Genomic DNA, 23,440 nt, shown 5'->3' with positions numbered 1-23,440 from the left:
TTGGATTTTATAGAGGAAATAATCATGCTAAGACAGTATATTTCCTTTCTTTTATGCAAGGTGCTTTCAGGGGTATTATATTAACTGCTTGCTATAATTTTACTGTGCATTACTTAGGATTGGGAGACTGTTTTACATCATGCATGCAGTAGATGATGACTAAATCTGTCTCTTAAAAATCCCTTTGAAGAAACATATCAGTAAGTTTCTTAATTCTCAGAAAGGAGTGTCAGACAAGACTGATTTCACTCCAGCTTCCTTTTCTAGAGTGTTTTGGTGGGAGCATATGTAAGGTAATTTATTTACAGTTTTACAAATTTGAAAGCTTGCGTTAGCCACAGAATAAGCACAGTCTAAATAAAGTGGTAGCAGCTTTTCTCTGCAGGCACTGAACTACCTTTAGGCATAGCTGGAGAGACCCTCAGCCCTTAAAAAGAGAGATACTCCTTGCATCTGATTAAATGGAGTACAGTTTGTTGTTAACATCTCAAGTGAATTAAGTACAATTGTATGTGCATCTAAAAATACTGACTTTGAATGACAGATACTCTTGTTTGTAACCTGCTTTTAAGGACTAATAGGTAAACTCAGTGCCAGATGCGCAATCTTCTGGTTTTGTATGTATTTTGTTTCCTATATTGAAGTTCTGTGGTGTTATGAAGGCTTCTAAAAACCACGTTTATTATTCACACTCAGTTAATATGATTTAGGAGAGATTCTACTTTTAACATTTAATTTATTATTTTGTCCTGTAGTATTTTAAAAATTTGTCTTGTATGTATTTACTAGGAGATTTGTCCTACGCTCCTGAGAAGATGGAAAATGGTAGAATTTTTGGCTTTTGGTGGAGCCTTAAACATACAAAAATAACTTGAAGTACCTAATAACCTGATGCTAGTTATTTTTTCTCTTTACCAAGTCTGTGAAACTTTGGCTCACTAGAACCTTGTTTCTTAAAGTGTTTGTATTTATTTCTCCTGTGAAATCTCAATGTAAGGATGTGCATGTTTTTCTCTGCTCAGTTTCTGCTGAGGAGATCCATAAAAGGCCAACCGCCTTTTCCTTCTACTACCCCTTGCGTTGCAAGCTTATGAATGCTTGGATCTTCCTCCCATAAAGATTTCAGGAAGCAGGAAAGGAGCAGGAGAATGTTGTTTTGTGTAATATTTTGAACCCAAGTGACAACAAAACTCTTCTTATTAGACTGATATAACTGTCCTTTCTGTAGATGACGACTCTTTTTGTATCTCTGAGACGTATTGTTCTGGGTTTGTGATATCTAAATGTTTTTAATATCAGACTGTTTCCAAATGAGCTTTTCTGTTTGCCTCTTTTACTTCCCAGTTTGCCTCTTTTACTTCCCAGTTCACTTTACCCTTCCTTGTGCCAGCCCAAGTACTTGCCTCATCCAGAGGTAAACCAATTGAAAAGCTAAATCTGGTAAAAATAAATGCATACATAAATATATTCATTTTCTCTATCAGGGAACTTCCTCTCCTGCCCCCCGCCCCCCAACAAGTTTTGCTCACTGAACCACTTCACATGGGGGCCACGCGCAGATGGGAGAAGGGAAGGTGGTGACAGTGTAGGTCTTGCTGGGGAAAGTAGGAGGATTGGGGCTGCCCCCTTTTAAAGTAGCTGAGTCAGTGACTTAAGTCACTATGCCCAGCAAAGTACAGACTGCTATCACAGGGGCAGTACTGTCCTCTCTTCACACTGTCTGGCTGCAAATTCCTATCTCTTGGACCATCATACATATTTGTGCATTTTGGGGGTAAATCATATGAGAAAATGAATGAGAAGGTTTAGATCTTAACCCAATCCCTTCTCTGATCTTCTGCGTCTGCATAAACTCTCGTGCTGGTGCCAAGATGTCAAGACCATGTAGCTGGGAGGAGGGCTAGAGAAAGAAACTAACTTGTTGATTTAAAGCTGCTGTGGAATTGCATCATAAGCAAGGTTAAGACAATTTAAGTTCTCACCTCAGACTGTGAGCAAGTATTTGTATAGATTAGCTTTCCCTAATAGGACACAGTTTGATTTAGCTGAGCCAATCTAATGACCAGCTATGTTGAAAAGGGCAGCAGTCTTGATCCCATCATATCCAGATCTGTGTTTCTGTTTGTCTAAGTTAAAATGTATTTTATCTCATGGTGAAGTAAGCTGAAAGCAAATTGAAAGTTGTTGTTGTTGAAGATTTTTTGGGAAGAGAATGTTAGGTTTGCGCAGGAAGGGGTTATGGTAGGATTAGTTTCTGTTGGTTTCGGTTGCAGAATGTCTTGGCAAGAGTTGCATACATTTGGAGCACATTACATAAGATAACATAGAAGCTGAAAAAATAAATGTGTCCAAAAAGAAATTGTAAGAAACAGATATTCAGTTCATACCCTTAACAAATTATTTAATTTATATAGACCAAGCCTTAAATCTCTGTGTGAAAAAAATGGAAACTTATTATATAAAGCTTCCCAGCTTTTGAGAACCATTGAGCTGGTGGTAGCATCTGGATCATCTTATTTAATACGTATGTATTAATTTGTCTGATCTCTTCCTGAATGCATTCATATTTTCAGTCTCTGTAACATCCTACAGTAATTACTCCATAATTTAATTATGCACTGAGTGAAAATATATATTCTTCTGTTTCTTTTTAAGCCTTCTACCCGCTTGTTCATGGTTTATGAGATAGAGAATGATTATTCAGTCTTCATTTATGGTATTTCTAATTTTAGAGGTCTTTGTCATTTTTATCTTGCAGTTATGTTTGTTCCATAACTGAAAGACCTGAGCTTGTTTGTCTCTTTTCCAAGGGAAATACTTCTTTTTTTTATTTTTGTTACCCTTTTCTAGTTCTTTTTCTATATCCTTTTGTCTGTACTCTCTAAGTTGTAGGAGGTTCATGGAAATTGGATGTTGGCCTAACGATATCTCCCTGTTTCTGATCCTTTCCTAATAATTCCTTCCATTCTATTTAGCTTTTTGACTATTGATGAGCTTTGTTTTTGGAGAGTTCTATAGAGATGGCCAATTTAATTTTCTAAAGGATAGGTAGTAAGAAATTAGAGGCCTTTGCCAAGTTTCAACTGGAGATGAAGCACACTGGGTGATAGAAGCTGCAATCAGAGTATCAAGAGGAACTCAGATCTTGTTACCCTTAAATCAGATTTGCTTGGAGTTGATGTTTTCTTCTCTTCAGTCAAAATTAAAAGACAGAATCTAGTAAAATAAAGTCCATTCTGAGTCTAAAATAAAGATATAACTCAGCTAGAGGAGGGAGGTTTGGGGGGGATGATTCACCCCCCCTCCCCCCTTAGTATTGATATACTCTAACTTCTTGCAATGATTTTCTAGAGGGAAAGTCAGGCAAACTTTATCTTCCTTATTGGGATATGATGTTTTTAATGGAAAATAAGACTTAGTATCTGTTTACCTTGTTCTTACATATTTGCATAGGCATCTGCTAATGTCTGCTTTTAGAGACAGAAATGTTGAGGGTATTATTTTGGGATGTGGGGCAGGTGAGTTTACTATCTATTAGGCTGTGTAGAGCGTTTTTTTTTTTTTTTTTTTTTTAAAGTTTCTTACTTCCTGGGCAAGTGTTTGAGTCATTAGATTATGATACAGCAGTGATTACTGGCTGCTGGTCACTTAGGAGCCCATTCTTGGACAGCATCCCAAGTGGAGGGAGGCAACATTTCTTAATGCTTCCCTGTCTTCCCAGGGTAGGAAGTGACCATCTAACGTGGGTGGACTGGATTGCCTACTGCATGCAAACATATGATCTGTATGTTAGAAGAACTGGACCTTTCTCTTTAAGTTTTTAGAGGTATTTGTCTCTCTATTGATTGCATAGGGAATTTAGGTAGTAGTGCTAGGGTAACCTGCAGCTCTCCTTCCACGCCAGGTATCTGAAATACTGATGAGGCAATACTTATGCTAATCACCTGAATTAGACAGGCCAGGTTTTACACAGGTACAGAAGAATATTAAGGAATTGAAGAGACTGTTCAGGAAGTCCTTAAACATCCTGAAAGGCAGAAAGGCATGGAGGAGGTTCAGTGCAGAACATTTAATGAAGATCTTTGTCTTGTATTCAGGAAATGGTAAGCTTGAGAGAGGTAGCCATGCATGCATATCAGTTCAAGATCTATTTTCTTTTAATTGAGTGGTTATAAATAAAAATGCTTTGCTTCTATTTTTAAAATGTTTAAGCATGGAAACACTGCTCTGGTACCTAATAATGATTCTCAGTAATGGCTCTGATAAATGTTTTCTTCCTTACGCTGATCCCACTGATTGAATCACATCTTCTGTACTGTAAAGATGAGCCCCCCTTACTGGGCTACTACAGTGCAGTTTGGGAGGTGCAGTCCCACTGAATAACCTGGTCTTCTGGGGCAGAAGGGAGCTGTAGTGGTAAGAAGACTAGTTAAAATGCCCTGGGAACACTTCTTCTGAAAATCTGGAAGTTCAGTTCTGATCAATTCTCAGAATATTTCGTACAGTACTGATAGCATTATTAGAAAACAGTAATCAAGAAAACCATTTTTACACCCAGCTGGTTCTAAGCTGGGTGTACACAGAAGAACTAACACAATCTGTTTTCTTTCAGAGTTATCTGATGTCCCATCTGATCCAAAAACATCAGATACCCTTATGTATTCCCAACACACGTCTTCACAAAGTGTTCCAGTTTCCACGTTAAATCACTCTGAGACCCATAGGATGTCCATCTTTCTCCCATGACATTTCAGTGCCACTCCCCTCCTCAACTTGATGCCACTAAGTACTTCACATATGTTGGTGGTTACCTTCCACTTTATCTGCTGATTTTTCCCATATGCTTTACCTACCTCTTTGTTCTGTTTCTCTTGCTAGTTTCTGCAGGCTAAAAACTTTTAGGGAAAGGTTTCCAATGGATTTGATTTTAAATATACATACATACATACATACATATATATATATATATATATATAAAATCATATATATATGAGATATATATCTATAAACTTATGAAGATAATGGCATTTCCATTTAACATATAGCTAGATGAGTTACAGGTGGACTAAGAAATTAAAAAGGAGGAAGATCAATTAATAATAGATGCTTGTTTCGAAATACTTGAGATTTTCAAGATTTTTTGATGTAAGTTAACATTTAAATGAATTTTCATTAGCTTCAGTAGTAACTGGATGCCTGGCATTTCTGCAGATCGGACTTGAATGTTGCTCGCCAACTGTATAGAAGATAACACCCATGTAGTTAATCACATCTCCAGATGTGCTTTATTCTGAAGGGTGCACTTGGAGCGTACTCATTTGTTCAGAGGGGATGATGGCAGCATGCCCTGAAGTATAAGTGAAATATTTGATCAAGGAAAAGATTTCCAGACTTCTTAAATGTAGGCTTTTTTTCTCCAGTCTTATTGTTGGAACTGATTAAACAGCCTGACTAAGATTTTCCAGAAGATGTTGTTTGAGGCAGAAACAGAAAAACTAAAATTTCATTTTGAAAAGTTAAAGCTTTATGAAGATACAAGTAATACAAGATACAGTATAAGTACTGTATGTCTGACGGAAGTGTATGTGTCATTTTGTGCAAGTGAATTGAACAACAGAAAGTAAAATAGATGAGCTAATGATTACAGAGTTAATGTTTTGTTTACACTTGTATATTATAGACAACATATATTTTAATATGCCACTTTTAATGAACTTTTTTTGTCCTTGCTTCTAGGAGCCACAAAAATTGTCCCAGTTGAGGCTACTCCCCAAGAAAGTGAACCCACCACTCCAGAGACAGCCGTTCAAGACCCATCACAACGAAGAGGGTATCAAGAATATGCCATTCAGCAAACCCCATATGAACAGGCAATGAAATCAAGCAGGTAGTTTTGAAGTACTTATATTTATGGTCATGCAGAATATGAATGAAATGCTTCCCTCTCCATTTTCACAGCAGTGAAATACTCTCCTATTTGTTTAAATAAAGGGACAGCCAAAAATAATCCATTCATCAGTTGCAGAATTCAAAAAGCCTGTGGTGAACATCTTTTTAAAATAAACAAACACACACTTGTGTCCATCATGAACGTCCAGGAAACTTCTGCTATATTTTGTATCAGTGTTGTAAATGTAACTGTTTTGGTTTCTTTTTAGGTTAGGTCCAACTCAGCTGAAGATTTTTACGTGTGAATACTGTAACAAGGTGTTCAAATTTAAACACTCCCTCCAAGCACACTTGAGGATTCATACAAATGAAAAGCCTTACAAGTGTTCATACTGTAATTATGCCAGTGCAATCAAAGCCAACCTTAATGTTCACATGCGGAAACATACAGGGGAGAAGTTCAGCTGTGATTATTGTACCTTCACTTGCCTCAGCAAAGGCCATCTCAAAGTCCACATTGAAAGAGTTCACAAGAAAATTAAGCAGCATTGTCGCTTCTGCAAAAAAAAGTACTCGGATGTTAAAAATTTAATCAAGCATATCAAGGAAACCCATGATCTTCAAGATAAAAAAGTGAAAGATGTTTTTGACGAACTTCGCCTGATGACACGAGAGGGCAAAAGACAACTTCTTTATGACTGCCATATTTGTGAACGGAAGTTCAAAAATGAACTGGATCGAGATCGTCATATGCTTGTTCATGGTGATGAAAGGCCCTTTGCATGTGAGCTCTGTGGTCATGGAGCCACTAAATACCAAGCTCTTGAGCTTCATGTTCGAAAACACCCTTTTGTATATGTATGTTCTGTCTGCCTGAAGAAATTTGTCAGTTCTGTAAGACTCCGTGCTCACATCAAAGATGTGCACACGGATTTGCCAGAGACTTCTGTTTTTAACAGCTCTATCAATCAGAGTTTCTGCCTGCTTGAGCCAGGAGGTGATATCCAGCCAGAAGCACTCGGTGAACAGCTAGCACAAAGTGCAGATGAATTAACTGCCGTGAGTACTGATGCTGTTAACATGCCAAAGCCATCTGCTTGTAAAGGTGAATCAAAGGCTGCAGAGGTAAACTGTAATGGTCAGCATAATGGTGACTTAAAAGTCAGTACAGTCTCTTCCTTAGAATTTGAAAATCCTCTGGTGGAGAATGCAACAGAGCCACTGTGCCAGGCATCAACAGAAATAGCAGCCCCAAACATTCAGTCCTGTGTAGCGTCAGATTGCTTTATGATGAAAAATGGCACTACTGCTCCTGATGAGTTAAAGGTTTCTCCTGGAAATGAGGAAGTTGTTAATCATTGCAGTTCTGTAAATATCCAGGGTGAGGAAATCCAGCTTCTGTTGCCAGAAGACAAAAGTTTAAATCAAAATCAGAACAACACAATGACTGAGAACCTTTCTGAAGAGAAAGATCAATCTGTTGCTTCTAATGAATCAGAAGCAAGTAAATCATCTGATCAAAATTCAACAGAAGTCTCTAATCCTTTGCCAGCAGCAGATTCTAATGCAGCCAGCAGTTCACAGGCAGATTCTTCTAATGCAGTTACAACTGATAATCGAAGTGGAGCTGTTGCCTTTATGCAGATCTTGGACAACTTACAGAAGAGACAAATGAACACAGAGTTGTGTGAGAGGATAAGGAAGGTTTATGGAGACTTGGAATGTGAATATTGTGGTAAGGAATGATATTTGTTATTTTTTCAAAATGCTATGTAGTGATCTATCTTTTTCATGCTCTCCTTTATCGTTTTTTATACATTTGTATATACTTGTAGTAGGAATTTTGTAGCTCAGGGGGTGGATTCTGGGGCCCAGCTACATTTACTTTGGGCTGTATAAACTGTATAAACAGGAGCTCAAACCTCCTGAAGAAAGTGCTAGGGGAGTTTTGTGAGGCTCAATTTTCTGTTGACCTGAAATTTGATGAAATGTTCGGCTAAACACAGAAAATCAGCTGCTTTCTGTCAGCCTGCCTCTGCCCAACTCATAATTTTAACTGGAGCCAAGCAGAGCAGACATGAGCATCCATGATCAGCATTCGTCAGTCCATGCTTTCAGTGTTTAAGCTTCATATTGGCTTGATATAAAATGAAGGAGTCTGACTTTTTTATATAGCATGTAAGGGTGTATAAATACTGTATAGTCTGTGCATTACGTACATATAGTGGCATATTTTCATGACTTATTTTGAATGAGTTTCTGCGAGATAGAAAATTTCATTGCATAGTGTCAGATCAAAACTATTCCGATTTCTTTTTTTTTTTTTTGAACGTAGGAAAATGGAAAGAATACACCTTTCCCATGTGTTCTAACTGAAACTTTTTGTGCATGCATAACTTGAAATGGAACAGTTTTGGGTTTACTTTGCAGTGTTCGTTCTTGAAAAGACACTGGAATCAGAGTTTGACAAAAAACACAAAATTTAAAACATGATAGCATTGCAGTCATGTGTTAGATTAATTTCTATGCACTTTTTAGTGCTCTTATGTTTAGAACAGCTTTTAGGAGACAAGACGACAAGAAAGGAAGGACAAAAAAAGAAAGGAAGTGACAAAAAAAGAATTTTCTGACAATCTCTTAGTGTACCGTTGCATTCAGATCCTTTGTATAGGAGAATAGCTTTAAAGAACTTCCTTATTAGGAACAAATTTGTGCTGCGTCCTACATTAAAGGTGCCATCAGGCTGCTTCAGGACATACGATGCAATCTTTTTAGACTGAAGTGTTTTTTTTTGTTTTTTCTCTAAACATATTTTCATTAGTGAAGGGTCTTTAGAACAAGTTTTCATTAAACACAAAAGGGACAGGATTCAAAGACTGTGATATGCCCTCAAAGAAAACTGAGTATGCATTAGAATTTTTGTTATGTCATTTTTTAAACAGATCTCTAGAATTGACTTGTTTTCATGTCTGATTTCATGTTTAGGCAAGTTGTTTTGGTACCAAGTGCATTATGACATGCATGTGCGTACGCACACTCGAGAACATTTGTATTACTGCTCCCAGTGCAATTACTCATCAATCACCAAAAACTGCCTTAAGCGTCACGTCATTCAAAAACACAGTAATATTTTGCTGAAATGTCCCACAGAACACTGTGACTACTCCACTCCAGATAAATATAAACTCCAGGCACATCTTAAAGTTCACACTGAGCTGGTAAGTAATAAACAATATAGTATATTTGTCTAAATTTCATGTCATCACCATAATGTTTGGAATCATGTGGTAATATTTGGAGATATAGATGGTGTCTTTCAAATGCAGTTGGCTAGAATAATAATAGAGTTCATGTATATGGTCTTGGTTTTCTGTGATACTGATGTGATTTGTGACTGTGTCACTGAATGAATCACATTACCATAGCCGTAGTCTAGGATGTGATACCTCAAAATTGTGTATCTTTCAGTCAGTGTTATGAGGCTTTTGTTTGAACTTTTAGTAATTGATTTAAAAAAAACAAAAAAAGAACAGGAAGTCTTTTTTCCTGGGTGCTCTCTGCATGCTTCTATGCAGGAAAACTCTTAGGCGTTTCTCTCAGGCGTTTCTCTTTCTCATCTGCACTCTTTTTTTCCCTTCACTTTTCCCCTTTTAGAACTCTTTGGGTCTTGAGAGAGTGAAATGGGGTTTGGCATTATTGTTGCTTTACTTCCTTAGAGCTGAATTCCCTGCCTTCATAAAGAGATGATTGCTGTGAGAGGAAAATTTGCTGTTTCTTAGTTACTGTAAACAGTCAAAATTTAATTTATTGATAAGGAATTTTTTTGTAATAGTTCTAACTAGTTGCAGTCAATCTCTTTGAACAGCTGCTGCTTTCTGTGGTGATTACAAAGGTGAAGAGGTCTAGTTTTATAGGTTTCCAATTTATTCAATAAGCGTCTTAGCTTTGAATGCCCATCTCAGGTGCTTCTCATGTCAAAACCAGTTCTGGTCTACTTCTTCAACATGCTCTAACGTATTTTCTTTCTCACTGTGTAAAGGGCTGTATCCTTGACTGGAAGCCCTCTTTTGCAAGACACTGCTCCGTGATACTGCTGAATAACCTATAGAGCAAATTGTTTCCTCTGTCAACCAGTCTTGCATTTATTCCAAAAGTATGTTTCTAAAATGTATTGCGGTGCCTGGAATGAGCAATATTTCATAAGTGACTGAAGAATTCTGTATTGTTGATGTCTTTAGTAGAGAAGAGTCTGATGCATGTATTTGGAACAGAAATTCCTTAAATGCTTTTCCTGTATGATTAAGAAAAAAACAATTCTTTTCTTTCCCTAGTGTTGCATAACTTTCTGTTGTTTTTTTGTTTTTACTATTTTTTATTATTTTACATGGGTGGACCAGGTAGGTTAAGCTTTTCTCCAAAATGGTTTATGTACCATGGACTTTAAACCTAACCTTTAACAGCATCCTTTCTGCTTGCATGGCATAGTTAATCTGAGTCATGCTAGACTCGTGTATACCCAGAAGGGCTTTAATGGGCATACACTGAAACAGTGCATGAACACAGTCAAATTCTTTTCCGTTCCAAAGTGACCTCTGGAGACGAGGGTGGATGGCAATAGCATGCTACTCAGGAATAATGAGTTTAGTCCACTTCTTACCGTCTTCTTTCCAGAAGGCCCCCTGGAATACTTAGGTGGAAATGAATGGCAGAGCTCACAGCGTTGTGATCAGTGGCACAAAGTCTAGTTGGAGGCCAGTAACTAGCGGTGTCCCCCAGGGGCCCGTACTGGGTCCAGTATTGTTTAACTTGCTCGTCAGTGACCTGGAGGAAGGGACAGAGTGCACCCTCAGCAAGTTTGCCGATGATACTAAACTGGGAGGAGTGGTTGATCCAGCAGAGGGCTGTGCTGCCATTCAGAGGGACCTGGACAGGCTGGAGAGGTGGGCAGAGGGGAACCTAATGAAATTCAACGAAGGCAAGTGCAAGAGTCCTGCACCTAGGCAGGAATAACCCCCTGCACCAGTACAGGCTGGGGGTTGACGTACTGGAAAGCAGCTCTGGAGAGAAGGCCCTGGGAGTGCTGGTGCACAACAAGTTGAGCATGAGCCAGCAGTGTGCCCTTGTGGCCAAGGCGGCCAATGGTATGCTGGGGTGCGTTAGGCAGAGTGTTGCCAGCAGGTGGAGGAGGGAGGTGATCCTGCCCTTGTTCTCAGCCCTGGGGAGGCCTCCCCTGGAGTACTGTGTCCAGTGCTGGGCTCCCCAGGACAAGAGAGACATGGAGCTCCTGGAGCGAGTCCAGCGGAGGGCTACCAAGATGGTGAAGGGCCTGGAGCGTCTCTGATATGAGGAGAGGCTGCGAGAGCTGGGCCTGTTGATCCTGGAGAAGAGAAGTCCGAGGGAGGATGTGATCAATGAGGGTGTGAAGGGAGGATGGGGCCAGCCTCCTCTCCGTGGTGCCCAGTGACAGGACGAGAGGCAACGGGCACAAGCTGGAACACAAGAGGTTTTGTCTGAACCTGAGACTCGCCTTGACAGTGAGTGTGGCTGAGCATTGGCAGAGGTTGCCCGGAGAGGTGGTGGAGTCTCCACCCTTGGAGATACTCAAAAGCCATCTGGCCACGGTGCTGGGCAATGTGCTCTGGAGGACCCTGCATGAGCAGGGGGGTTGTACTAGATGATCTCCAGAGGTCCCTTCCAACCTCAAGTGTTCCATGATTCTGCATTACTTCATGTGATTTTGTCTGAGGTAAAGATATTGAATACACAGCTCAGAATTTCGTTAAATACTTGATAAACGTGATATTTGTAATTAAAGCTTTTTAACTAATAATGCCAGAAAACTGGCGTGAATTATGTCCTTGCAATTTGGATTTTTAAAGGTTACACAGTAGCTGTATCATTGAACTGCCTTCAGAGATACTTGCCCTTCTTTTGTATCTGTTTTTTATTTTTGTTCCAGCAAAGGAAGAAACAGTACCAGTTGTTTAATAGTAACAGTCACTCTTCTGTCCTTTAAGAACGTGGAAATATCCATGTAGACTTTCTTTATTCTTTACACAGCATTATAGTTTCACTAGCATTGTCTTGTAAATAAATCCTCTGCACCTGCAGCACCTAGAACATGCCACACATTCCTCCTAATCACATGAGAAAGCGACAGCTCAACTCACCTAAAGTACTGTGATAAATATTGATGTTACACTCTGTTTTATTAGTGAAATGTGTTGTTTGAATTGAGGATCTGTGTTAATTTTTTCCCCAGATGTGGGCAATTTCATCATCGCTACTTTAAAGAGCTTTTAAATATGCTGGGTTTTCACATCTTTTTTAGCAGCTGGGGGTAGGCTCTTGGCCAATATTTCCAACAGTTAAAGTTGTCTTAAAAGGATTGGTAATAGAAGAGAACGTTTCGCCTCCTACTCTTTTTAAGTAGTAGCTTTTTGTAACTGCAGGACAGCTTTTAAAGAAACAGCAGGTGACACAAAAGGGAAGCGTTTGACTCTCCTCCCCATATTGTGGACATTTTAAACAAAATCTGATTTTGTTATGAAATACACAGAAGGCTCACATAATAGACATTTCTTTAGCTTGCTTTTGAATTTATTAAGTTTATGGTGTACATTTGATTCCAGAAATCTGTGTAAATGATATCTGAGATGACTGTAAAACTAAGCCCACAATTAGACATCCTACGTTCATACATAAATACTTGTTTTTCAAGTGTGCTGATTGTCCAGTAGCTCCCACTAGGAGGCCTGTTTTCTTGATAGTAAATAGCACTGAGAAAATGCGTTTTATATTTAAAAGCAATGTGACAGCAAGATCTTTCAGAATTATGTTTACTGATGCTTACTTTCAAAAATACTTTGAGCCTTTAAATGGATTGAAAAATTAATGCATTAGAATTTACATAGTAACTAAACTTTGCAGTTCTCATCTTGGCTTTTATATGCAATGCTTGATACATTTGCTTAATGTATACCTTTAGTAAATAGGATACTCCTTCCAAAATACAATATTTAACAAACTATATACACTGTAATATGAAAAGCTATTTTAATGTTAATTTTAATTTGCAAAATCAATACTTAACAAATAGTAGAATTTAAGCTTTCCCTGAGGTAGTCAGTATCAAAATCTCAATTCAGTTCCTTGAACAAGTGCATGTTGCAGTCTTTTATTATGTTGTTGCTTTCTGATTTTCAGCTGGATCCCTGCCTTATTTGGTGTACAAGATTAATACTGGCCATTGAAAAGCAGCTTTCTATTTTCACTATTAATGCCCATAGCTCTGTGTATAGCATCCCATCTTATTCTCTGTGCAGAATCCCAGTCATGCACTGAATTTGGGATTACTCATTTCCTAGGGGATGGTGGTTGGGAATGTGTGCGTGCTGCCTGTTTCCACTGTATTTGCTACACATCTTCATAACGGAGAGGATTTTTATTTTTGAAATCTGGGAACTGAGCCTCAGCTTGATGTAAGACCGAAATTTTTGTCTCCTCTAATTCTTGGTGACTGACTTTTATTTGCAAGGTTTGTGTAGTGGTGTTTTTCAGGATTCTTGGTGTTTATGGAGCTCTGTAGGAGTTCAGTCCGTGAAACGTATGTGAACCACTTCAGTGTTGTAGTACCTAAGGACGGGGGTGGACAGTTTATAACAACTTTAGAAAAGTGAACCGAAGCGAAAGAGTGACGACGAAGATCTGTATATGTTTTTAAGGGCCAGATTCAAAAAGGGAGTTAGCACCATGATTTAGAGTGATGACTAAACTAGTATTAAAAATTAGAGACCAGCAGTGAAACTAAACAGTGCTGATCATAGGTACCAGTTTTGTTTACCACATACGGTGGGTTTTACAATAGGCAGTATGCTGATCAGGCAAATGTCAAAGAGAGGTTGGTATCAGAATTTCTTTTAAAACTATATGCATGATTTATATTCCAAGATAAGCACCTCTGTAAAACTGGAGTTCAGATACAGCACCACTGACTGCTCTTAGGCCCCTGTTCACATGTTCATGAATGCAAATGATTCTTATCTTTGGAAAGATGCTTAGAAATTTCATTATACTGCTGATCTTTTGTGTAACAGAGTAGTTGGAGGATTTAGTAGGAAGCGAGGTACTGGAGCTCTGATTGCTCACCTCCCCTGCCGGAATAGCTTTTGCAATCAGCCTGTCGCTGGTCTGGCTGTGGTACCTTTACCTCGGGAGCTAGGTCACGATGCAGTCAAGAATACAAGGTACTGGGGAGGAAAGAGTTCACCAAAAAAACCACGGTCCAACGATTAGGGCACTCGGTTGGAAAATGGCTTTTGTTCTTGGTTCTTGCTTGCATAATAAATACTAGCTAGCTACTCATTTTTACTGAGTAGTTATCTCAAGAAAAGTGCTTAAACAGTACTGTGCAGGTGCTTCACGTTCTGTATGCTGTGATTTCTGCCACTTGACAGGCTTAATAAAAGTCTATCTGGCCATTTTATAAACTTTTCTGTAGCTTTCCTTCACAAGTGTGCCTAACTACTTCCTGGGTAAATCAGATCAGTTTAACAAAATTGCATATGAGTAGCACTGTGTGATATCAACTTAATTCAGGAATCTTTTTGGAGAATCGTGATTTGAGCATCACGATGGCTATGGTGACAGACTTCTCACACCTCAGAAATGTAACTCAAGCACCTAATTCTGTTCCCATTAGTGTTAGTTATGCTTTGATAAGGAGGAAAACACATTGTATCAGCTATGGAGATAAAAGAATAATAAAAAATATTACAAATTTCAAACTGTGAAAATACAGAGATTAATAGAAAACAAGAGAAAACAGTGGGAAAACAAAACCAAAGAAAGTAGTTTTATTGGAATATTATAAGTACTGCATTACTTTTTGCAATATTTAACTTGGTCCCTCATAAAATCTATGGTCATGCCACCTTAGACATTTTTCTATAATTTTTCTCTTTCTTTGATCTTTAATTTTTTTTAAATGTCCTATTTTTCCTTCCTTTTTGTTTAGCTTCTTTATTCTTTGTTTTGGTGCTTTGACAAATGTGTAAGTTATTGCTTGTGTAAAAGTAGAGAGGCCTTGCCAAATTTGTTGTAAAAATTTCTGTAAAATCTTGTTGGTTTATATATGTGTATAATATGTGTGTGTATGTATACACATACATACATAGATATGTGTGCACGTGAAAGCATACTGGAAGAGCTGTAACAGACAAATGGAAATATGGGAAGGAAATTATGCCATGTGCCTCTTTTCCTTGTTCATTTTCTTTATAGTTAGCTTCACTGGTACAGTATGTCTGAGCATCAGGAAAATATTCTATTGACTTTTATTTTACAAAGGCTATTTAAATATGGGGCCTATTACTAGAACAAAGATATTTTGTAAACCAGTATCATCCTTTTGGCATGACTGCTCCACCAACAATCCTGTTGGGAGACCCGGAGCAGGCTAGAAACCTTCACATCTAGCAATGAGTGCCAATATTTAGTAGAGCTCTATTTTATTTTCTACTCGTGAAATAATATCGCTACTACTAAAAGGAGCAGAATGTATTGTTTATCTGATGTTTGTCTAATTTAGACCAGACTAATTCTTATTATGGCCAAGGATTGTTGCAGGTCTTAATTTATACTGTTAGTGAAATTGGTAACAAAGCAGTTCAAGAGTTCAAACAGTCTCTTTTGAAATTAGTGGCAGAATTTCCATATACATCATGAATTTATAGCGATATATATATTTGTATGTATATTTTATATATATATATATATGTGTGTGTGTGTGTGTATATATATATATAATAATCATGTGTTTTTGTGCATATATTTATAGGATATTTGTATCACCAGAGTGCCTCTTTATTGATGAGTACAGTACAGTAGCCTGCTAACATTTTGATGTTTTGCAGGGTACATCATGTCTCGTACTATTTGATTCATTAAATTAACTTGATAGTGATCTGTTGTTTTAAGAGCTATGTATCCAGAGACTTCTCATTTTTCTTTTCGTGACTGTATACTAGTACTCCTACGTATTGAATTATCTTGAAACAAGTGCCTCAGAGAAACAGAATTCCCTACGATATAATGTAGGTATTGCAATAAAGTTGGTGCTTTCTTAGCACATTTTTAATTCATCTATATAAAGAGAAAGGCATTGTGATTCGTGTTTAAATGGCCTTACTTTGTAATGAAGCATAGCATAAGGAAACAAGGAAATCTTGTGATAAATAGACTACTTACTGCAGAGGTTTTAAGAACATTTACGAATCTAATTCCTTCCTCGTGAGTGGAATGTAAATTGTTTGTTTCTCAATCACAAAACTAACTTTATTTTAGAATGATTTTATCTTTAGGCTTCATTTTCCCAAGTTGGCTAATAGGGGGATTAAGCAATTCTCAGGAAATGTGGATGTGACTTTGAGATTGAAGTAGCTGGTTGGATTATGCAGCTGCTCTCTAACACAGGAAGATCCATCTCATGATACTTTGCTTCTGCTTGTGTCCTTCAAAAAGCCCCCCTCAAAGGCATTTAAAAGGTAGGCATGCAGGTGCTCTGATAAGGCATAGAATAAGTTACTTTCACTCTTATCAGAGGAAAACTTGGGTGCTGAGAGCGTGATTATTAAAACGTCGGTCTAAGTCCTTCAAAGTGCCTCCGCCATTGTCTGTGACAAGGGCACTTGAAAAAGCTAGAGCTGTGGTAGGGGAGACCATTTTTGGGACTCTGTGCTGTGACCTTGTAGTGCTCTGAAATACTTAGTTTGCAACAGAGGAATTCTTAAAGGCTGATTTTGAGAGTGATGGGATTACTCTGAAGGACTAGCACCATAGCAAGCTCTCAGGGCTTGCTCCAAAAGTCTGTGACGCTGACCTGCACAAACAACTGTGAGAGGTATGGCTTCAGCTGGATGCACTTGGTAGGAGACTGTAGGTTGACAGACATTCTTTGAAGATGCTCTGGGCTCAGAAGTGCAATCTGTTTGTTACTACAAAGAATACTCAGTTTGAAGGTCATGTACCGTAGCGCTTGATAGAGATCACTTTCTAACTGCTGGAAGAAAGCTCTTTGGATTATTTTGTTTCTGAAAAAAATTGTTACCTTGATCCTGTGGAAAAATGTGATTATGGCGACTGTACGGTCATGTTCTACAGCTCTCAATGCGTTTACTGATAATCTTGACTTTTCCTGTCAAGCATAGGCTTACAGCCTCACCTTCCCAAAAAGTAATAGCAAAAATTTACAGTTGTCATGAATATCATTTTACTTAAAGTAGTGTTTGTGGAGTGCATTTTTTTCTTTATTTTTCTTTTTTCTTTATTTAACTTTATGAAATGGCAAGGTATGTTTGTCTTACTGTTCCAGGTACTTTGAGAAACACGTAATACAGTGTATGAAGAGAAAAGACTAGCAACACCCAGCTGTACATTAAACTTATGCTACATTTTTCACTTAGTCTAATTTTTCAAACCAGTTACGTAGTTATGTTTGAGGAATAGACAAACATCTGCCAACAGATTTCACATGGCCTTTGAACAGCCCCTAAATGATAGCTATACTTATATTGTTCTTATTTTTTCAAAGTACAAATGTGATACTTGAATTCAACATTTAAAATGGTGCAAGCATTGCTATACAATTTTATTAGACTTAGTCTATTGATTATTATGCAGAAGTCCAAAAGCGTCACTATCAGATTTAGGGATAATTGGTTATATCTTCTGAGAGACCCAAATTCCCCAAATCAATAGCTTTCTTGAGAGTATTTTGTCACCCTTCTTGAATCTCTCCTGCTGTATGCTAGCTGGTATTCTTTATTATTCCTCCTTCACCGGAGATTTTCAGGGCTCAAAACGGTGACTGCGTCATCTCCACCTTAGAAAGATACTCTAGTTAATGAAGAATCACAGAGTCACACAGAATCGTTTAGGTTGGAAGGGACCTCTGGAGATCATCTAGTCCAACCTCCCTGCTCAAGCAGGGTCACCTAGAGCATATTGCCCAGGATCACATCCAGACGGGTTTTGAAGATCTCCAGCGAAGGAGACTCCACCACCCCTCTGGGCAACCTGTTCCAATGCTCTGTCACCCTCACAGTGAAGAAGTTTTTTCTCAGGTTCAGATGGAACTTCCTGTGGTTCAGTTTCTGCCCATTGCCTCTTGTCCTATCACTGGGCACCACGGAGAAGAGGCTGGCCTCATCCTCTTGACACTCCCCCACTTCAGATACTTGTACATGTTGATGAGATCACCTCTCAATCTTCTCTTCTCCAGGCTGAACAGGCCCAGCTCTTGCAGTCTTTCTTCAGAGGAGAGATGCTCCAGCCCTCTAATCATCTTGGTAGCCCTCCGCCCGACTCTCTCCAGGAGTGCCATGTCTCTCTTGTACTGGGGAGCCCAGCACTGGACACAGTACTCCAGGGGAGGCCTCCCCAGGGCTGAGGAGAGGGACAGGAGCACCCCCCTCCACCTGCTGGCAACACTCTGCCTCATGCACCCCAGCATACCATTGGCCTTCCTGGTCACAAGGACACGCTGCTGGCTCATGCTTAACTTGTTGTGCACCAGCACTCCCAGGGCCTTCTCTCCAGAGCTGCTTTCCAGTACGTCAACCCCCAGCCTGTACTGCTGCAGGGGGTTCTTCCGCCCTAGGTGCAGGACCCTGCACTTGCCTTTGTTGAACTTCAGGAGGTTCCTCTCCGCCCACCTCTCCAGCCTGTCCAGGTCCCTCTGAAGGGCAGCACAGTCTTCTGGTGTGTTAGCCTCTCCCCCCAGTTTCAGATCATCAGCAAACTTGCTGAGGGTGCACTCTGTGCCTTCCTCCAGGTCATTGAGGAATATATTGAACAAGACTGGAGCCAGGACTGACCCCTGGGGGACACCACTAGCCACAGGCCTCCAACTTGACTCTGCGCCATTCACCACAACCCTCTGAGCTCGGCCATCCAGCCAGGTCTCAATCCAGCTCACTGTCCACTCATCTAGCCCACACTTCCTGAGCTTACCTAGGAGGATGTGATGGGAGACAGTGTCAGAAGCCTTGCTGAAGTCCAGGGAGACAACATCCACTGCTCTGCCCTCATCTACCCAGCCAGTCATTCCATCATAGAAGGCTATCAGATTGGTCAAGCATGATTTCCCTTTGGTGAATCCATGCTGACTACTCCTGATCACCTTCTTGTCCTCCAGATGCTTAGTGAGGACCTCCAGGATGAGCTGTTCCATCACCTTTCCCGGGATGGAGGGGAGGCTGACAGGCCTGTAGTTTCCTGGCTCCTCCTTCTTGCCCTTTTGGAAGAGTGGGGTGACATTGGCTTTCTTCCAGTCCTCAGGTGCCTCTCCTGATCTCCAGGACCTTTCAAAGGTGATGGAGAGTGGCCTAGCGATAACATCCGCCAGCTCCCTCAGCACTCGGGGGTGCATCCCATCGGGACCCATGGATTTATGGATGTCAAGTTTGGACAAGAGATCTCTAACCTGATCCTCCTCCACCAAGGGAGAGTCTTCCTTTCTCCAGCCTTCCTCTCTTGCCTCCAAGGTCTGGAATTCCTCAGGACTGGCCTTAGCAGGAAAGACTGAAGCAAAGGCAGCATTCAATAACTCTGCCTTCTCCATATCCTTTGTTATCAGGGCACCCGCCCCATTCAGCAGCGGGCCCATGTTTTCCCTAGTCTTCCTTTTGCTATTGATGTATTTGAAGAAGGCCTTCTTGTTGTCCTTGACGTCCCTTGCCAGATTTAATTCCAACTGGGCCTTAGCCTTCCTTGTCGCATCCCTGCACGCTCTGACAACGTCCCTGTATTCCTCCCAAGTGGCCTGTCCCCTTTTCCACATTCTGTAGACTTCCTTCTTCTGCTGGAGTTTTGCCAGGAGTTCCTTGCTCATCCATGCAGGTCTCCTGCCCGCTTTGCTCGACTTCTTCCTCAGAGGGATGCAGTGATCTTGAGCCTGGAGGAAGTGATGCTTGACTATTAACCAGCTTTCTTGGACCCCTCTTCCTTCTAGGGCCCTACCCCATGAGATTCCCATAAGTAGGTCCCTGAAGAGGCCAAAGTTAGCTCTGCTGAAGTCCAGCGTTGCAATCCTACTTATTGCCCTGCTCCCTCCTCGAAGTTAATCCTCTAGGAGCCACCATTCTCTGATCCCTGATATAGTCGCTGTCATTGAAGCAAATGACTTTCTAACAGCTCAGGGAGAATTCTTCCTGTCATGCCATTGTCGTATTAACTGCACAAGAGCCACATATCACATATGTCATATCCTACTATCATGAAATTTAAATTTACTGTTACTTCAGCCCAGGAGTTCCAGAGCAACTTCTGTTTTTCCAGTATTTGAAATTCTCATAGTCCTGGTTTCAAGCACTTGGGTAAGTCCAAACGTCTCTGGTACCAGAGCAATTTTTTCTTATGATTTGGTCTAGGAGCTAGGTCAGTGGATCCACATGCTTAACTGGAGCATGGCATACGATCCTGACAGCTCCTGTTGTCGGATGCTAGCAAGGCTGCCCTTAGGAATCCAGCGTTAGCTCATGTGCTCCTACAGTTCTGCCAGTCTGAGTAAAATCCCTTTGCTTTGTGATTCTCAGCTGTAGGTTATGAACCTGTTACACATTCACAGAAATAGGACCATGCAGCCCAGGTGTTATAGATCTCCCAGTTCATTTCCCAGCCTTCCAGTGGCTCAAACACTTTTTTCCTCAAAGTTTCACCTTGTAGACGGTTGAGCGTATGGATTTCTGTCTCAGAGGTACATGATACTGAGTGCAAATCTTTCCTTTATGGTATTCATATATCTAACGTTCCAAAACCTGTTTCCCATGATAATTCTTCAATTATTGCTTTTCTTTTAAGACATACACCTATTTATAGTCATATAACTACCACATATAGTTTTCTTGTCCTATTTTCCTCACTACTCAGAGATGCTCTTTGGTCTCAGGTCAGAAATTGATAAAGGGTGCAGGATCCTTAATTTCCTATTACCTCCTAATTTCTCTTTCATAACTTAGGAGTCAATCTCTTTTTGATACAATACTCTTCCTTCTGTGCTCCTGACAGTTTTCTCTTTTCTTGAAATAATGAGTGAAATAGCTGCTTTGTAGCTTCAGCTTGCCTTTTACGGTGATCTCCTGGTGGTTTAGTTGATACGTATCTCCCATCAGGTAGTATGTTACCTGGCTATCTACCTAGTTGTCAAAACTAGCTTGGTTTTCTTTGCTATGTCCATTGTTTTGATAATCCACTCACTTGTTAATCCAGTCAGCACAGGGGTGATTACATGACCCACTCATTATTTGTTCACACATGTAGTCAATTGAATCGGCATGTGCTTCTGGGAGGAGAAACCTCTTTAAGTTAGATAATGGGGAGCAAAGAATATTTTCAATTAGGCAATTTTCTAATTAATGGAGAGCTGTCCTATGTTTTTTTATGTGGATTTAGGTGCTTCTGTAACAACACTAGAAATTACACTAAAATTGCATGTAAAAAGAAATTGTGTCAAAGCTGTCTAGTTAAACTTGTTTGATGGTGTCAAATGTTATTTTAATATCAGTGACACTGATATAAGTCGAAGAAGTCTGAAAGTTTTTTAAATCAAAATAGTGGAACAATACTACTCATGCACACAAGATGCTGAATATTTATCAAACATTTTTAAAATGTAGACACTGATTATGTAATGGTATCTGTCATTATTAACTCTTCTGCTCAACTTCAGGCCATTAAATTATATTATAAATACACCTGTTGGTGGATATCTTCAGAATAATGAGATCTGACCTTACATTTTAGAAGGATGGATTTATGAAATGAATTACTATCAGATAACTGCTATTACATGACTTGATCTTTCAACTCTTGAGTCTCTAAAGAGTCAGGTAGAAGATAATGCTTACGTTTGCGCGTTTTCTCGTGTGCTGTAATTTGGAGCTCTACACTAATCAGGACTAATGTGTTTAGAGTATTTTCATATTGCTCCTTCATTTATTTCATTATAAAAGTGTTAATTTTTTGCTTAAATGATGAATCTTCAATTATAACTTTGTTGGGAACCATGTGTTATTAAATGTGTAATGACTGAACTGATTATACCAGTGGTTGATAACATAATCTCTGTCTGTTTTCCCCCCTTCCCCCCTTCCCCCCTTCCCCCCCCCCACCCCCAGGACAAAAAGAGTTATTCCTGTCCTGTGTGTGAGAAGTCATTTTCTGAAGATCGACTTATAAAATCACACATCAAGACAAATCACCCCGGTAAGAAAAAAATCAAAGGAAAATTTCTCAGTCTATTGCCACAGAGAAAGGACGGTTTAGAGTGAGCAATGTAATATGATTATGTTCTGAAGAAAGAGAGAAGTTGTATGTCTAATCTAACTGGTTTAGGTCAAGAATATTATTAGGTTTCCAGATGTTAAAATTCAGAGTGAAAAAAGTTATTGTTCCAACTTGTATGCTGTGGAGTATAGCTGATAATTGTGTGAAGGAATTCCAGACCTTGGAGACAAGAGAGGAAGTCTGGAGAAAGGAAGACTCTCCCTTGGTGGAGGAGGATCAGGTTAGAGATCTCTGGTCCAAACTTGACATCCATAAATCCATGCGCCCTGATGGGATGCACCCCCGAGTGCTGAGGGAGCTGGCGGATGTTATCGCTAGGCCACTCTCCATCATCTTTGAAAGGTCCTGGAGATCAGGAGAGGCACCTGAGGACTGGAAGAAAGCCAATGTCACCCCCGTCTTCCAAAAGGGCAAGAAGGAGGAGCCAGGAAACTACAGGCCTGTCAGCCTCCCCTCCATCCCGGGAAAGGTGATGGAACAGCTCATCCTGGAGGTCCTCACTAAGCATCTGGAGGACAAGAAGGTGATCAGGAGTAGTCAGCATGGATTCACCCAAGGGAAATTATGCTTGACCAATCTGATAGCCTTCTGTGACGGAATGACTGGCTGGGTAGATGAGGGCAGAGCAGTGGATGTTGTCTCCCTGGACTTCAGCAAGGCTTTGGACACTGTCTCCCATCACATCCTCCTAGGTAAGCTCAGGAAGTGTGGGCTAGATGAGTGGACAGTGAGGTGGCTTGAGAACTGGCTGGATGGCCGAGCTCAGAGGGGTGTGGTGAATGGCGCAGAGTCGAGTTGGAGGCCTGTAGCTAGCGGTGTCCCCCAGGGGTCAGTCCTGGGTCCAGTCTTGTTCAATATATTCCTCAATGACCTGGAGGAAGGCACAGAGTGCACCCTCAGCAAGTTTGCTGATGATCTGAAACTGGGGGGAGAGGCTAACACACCAGAAGACTGTGCTGCCCTTCAGAGGGACCTGGACAGGCTGGAGAGGTGGGCGGAGAGGAACCTCCTGAAGTTCAACAAAGGCAAGTGCAAGGTCCTGCACCTGGGGAGGAATAACCCCCTGCACCAGTACAGGCTGGGGGTTGACATTCTGGAAAGCTGGAGAGGTGGGCGGGGAGAAACCTCATGAAGTTCGACAAAGGCAAGTGCAAGAGTCCTGCACCTAGGCAGGAATAACCCCCTGCAGCAGTACAGGCTGGGGGTT

At 40.2% G+C, this 23,440-nt stretch overlaps 1 protein-coding gene across 12 annotated transcripts in view; it reads left to right on the top strand.

The window, feature by feature from the left end:
• ZFAT (zinc finger and AT-hook domain containing) overlaps positions 1–23,440 on the top strand; it is a 147,669-nt gene that overhangs the window by 85,060 nt on the left and 39,169 nt on the right. For all 12 annotated transcript variants that reach the window (XR_011139341.1, XM_068933371.1, XM_068933374.1 and 9 more), the window contains 4 exons: positions 5,737–5,887; positions 6,159–7,624; positions 8,875–9,107; positions 22,065–22,152. Coding sequence is in view for 11 of the 12 variants with exons in the window: in XM_068933371.1 (XP_068789472.1) it covers positions 5,737–5,887; positions 6,159–7,624; positions 8,875–9,107; positions 22,065–22,152 (1,938 nt within the window). In the remaining variant the exon portion in view is untranslated. The remainder of the gene's footprint in view (positions 1–5,736; positions 5,888–6,158; positions 7,625–8,874; positions 9,108–22,064; positions 22,153–23,440) is intronic.

This window comes from Struthio camelus, chromosome 2, assembly GCF_040807025.1.
Source record: "Struthio camelus isolate bStrCam1 chromosome 2, bStrCam1.hap1, whole genome shotgun sequence".
Classification (NCBI taxonomy): Eukaryota; Metazoa; Chordata; class Aves; order Struthioniformes; family Struthionidae; genus Struthio; species Struthio camelus.
The sequence above is the reverse complement of the archived record's forward strand: the minus strand, read 5'-3'. Positions and strand labels throughout refer to the sequence as shown.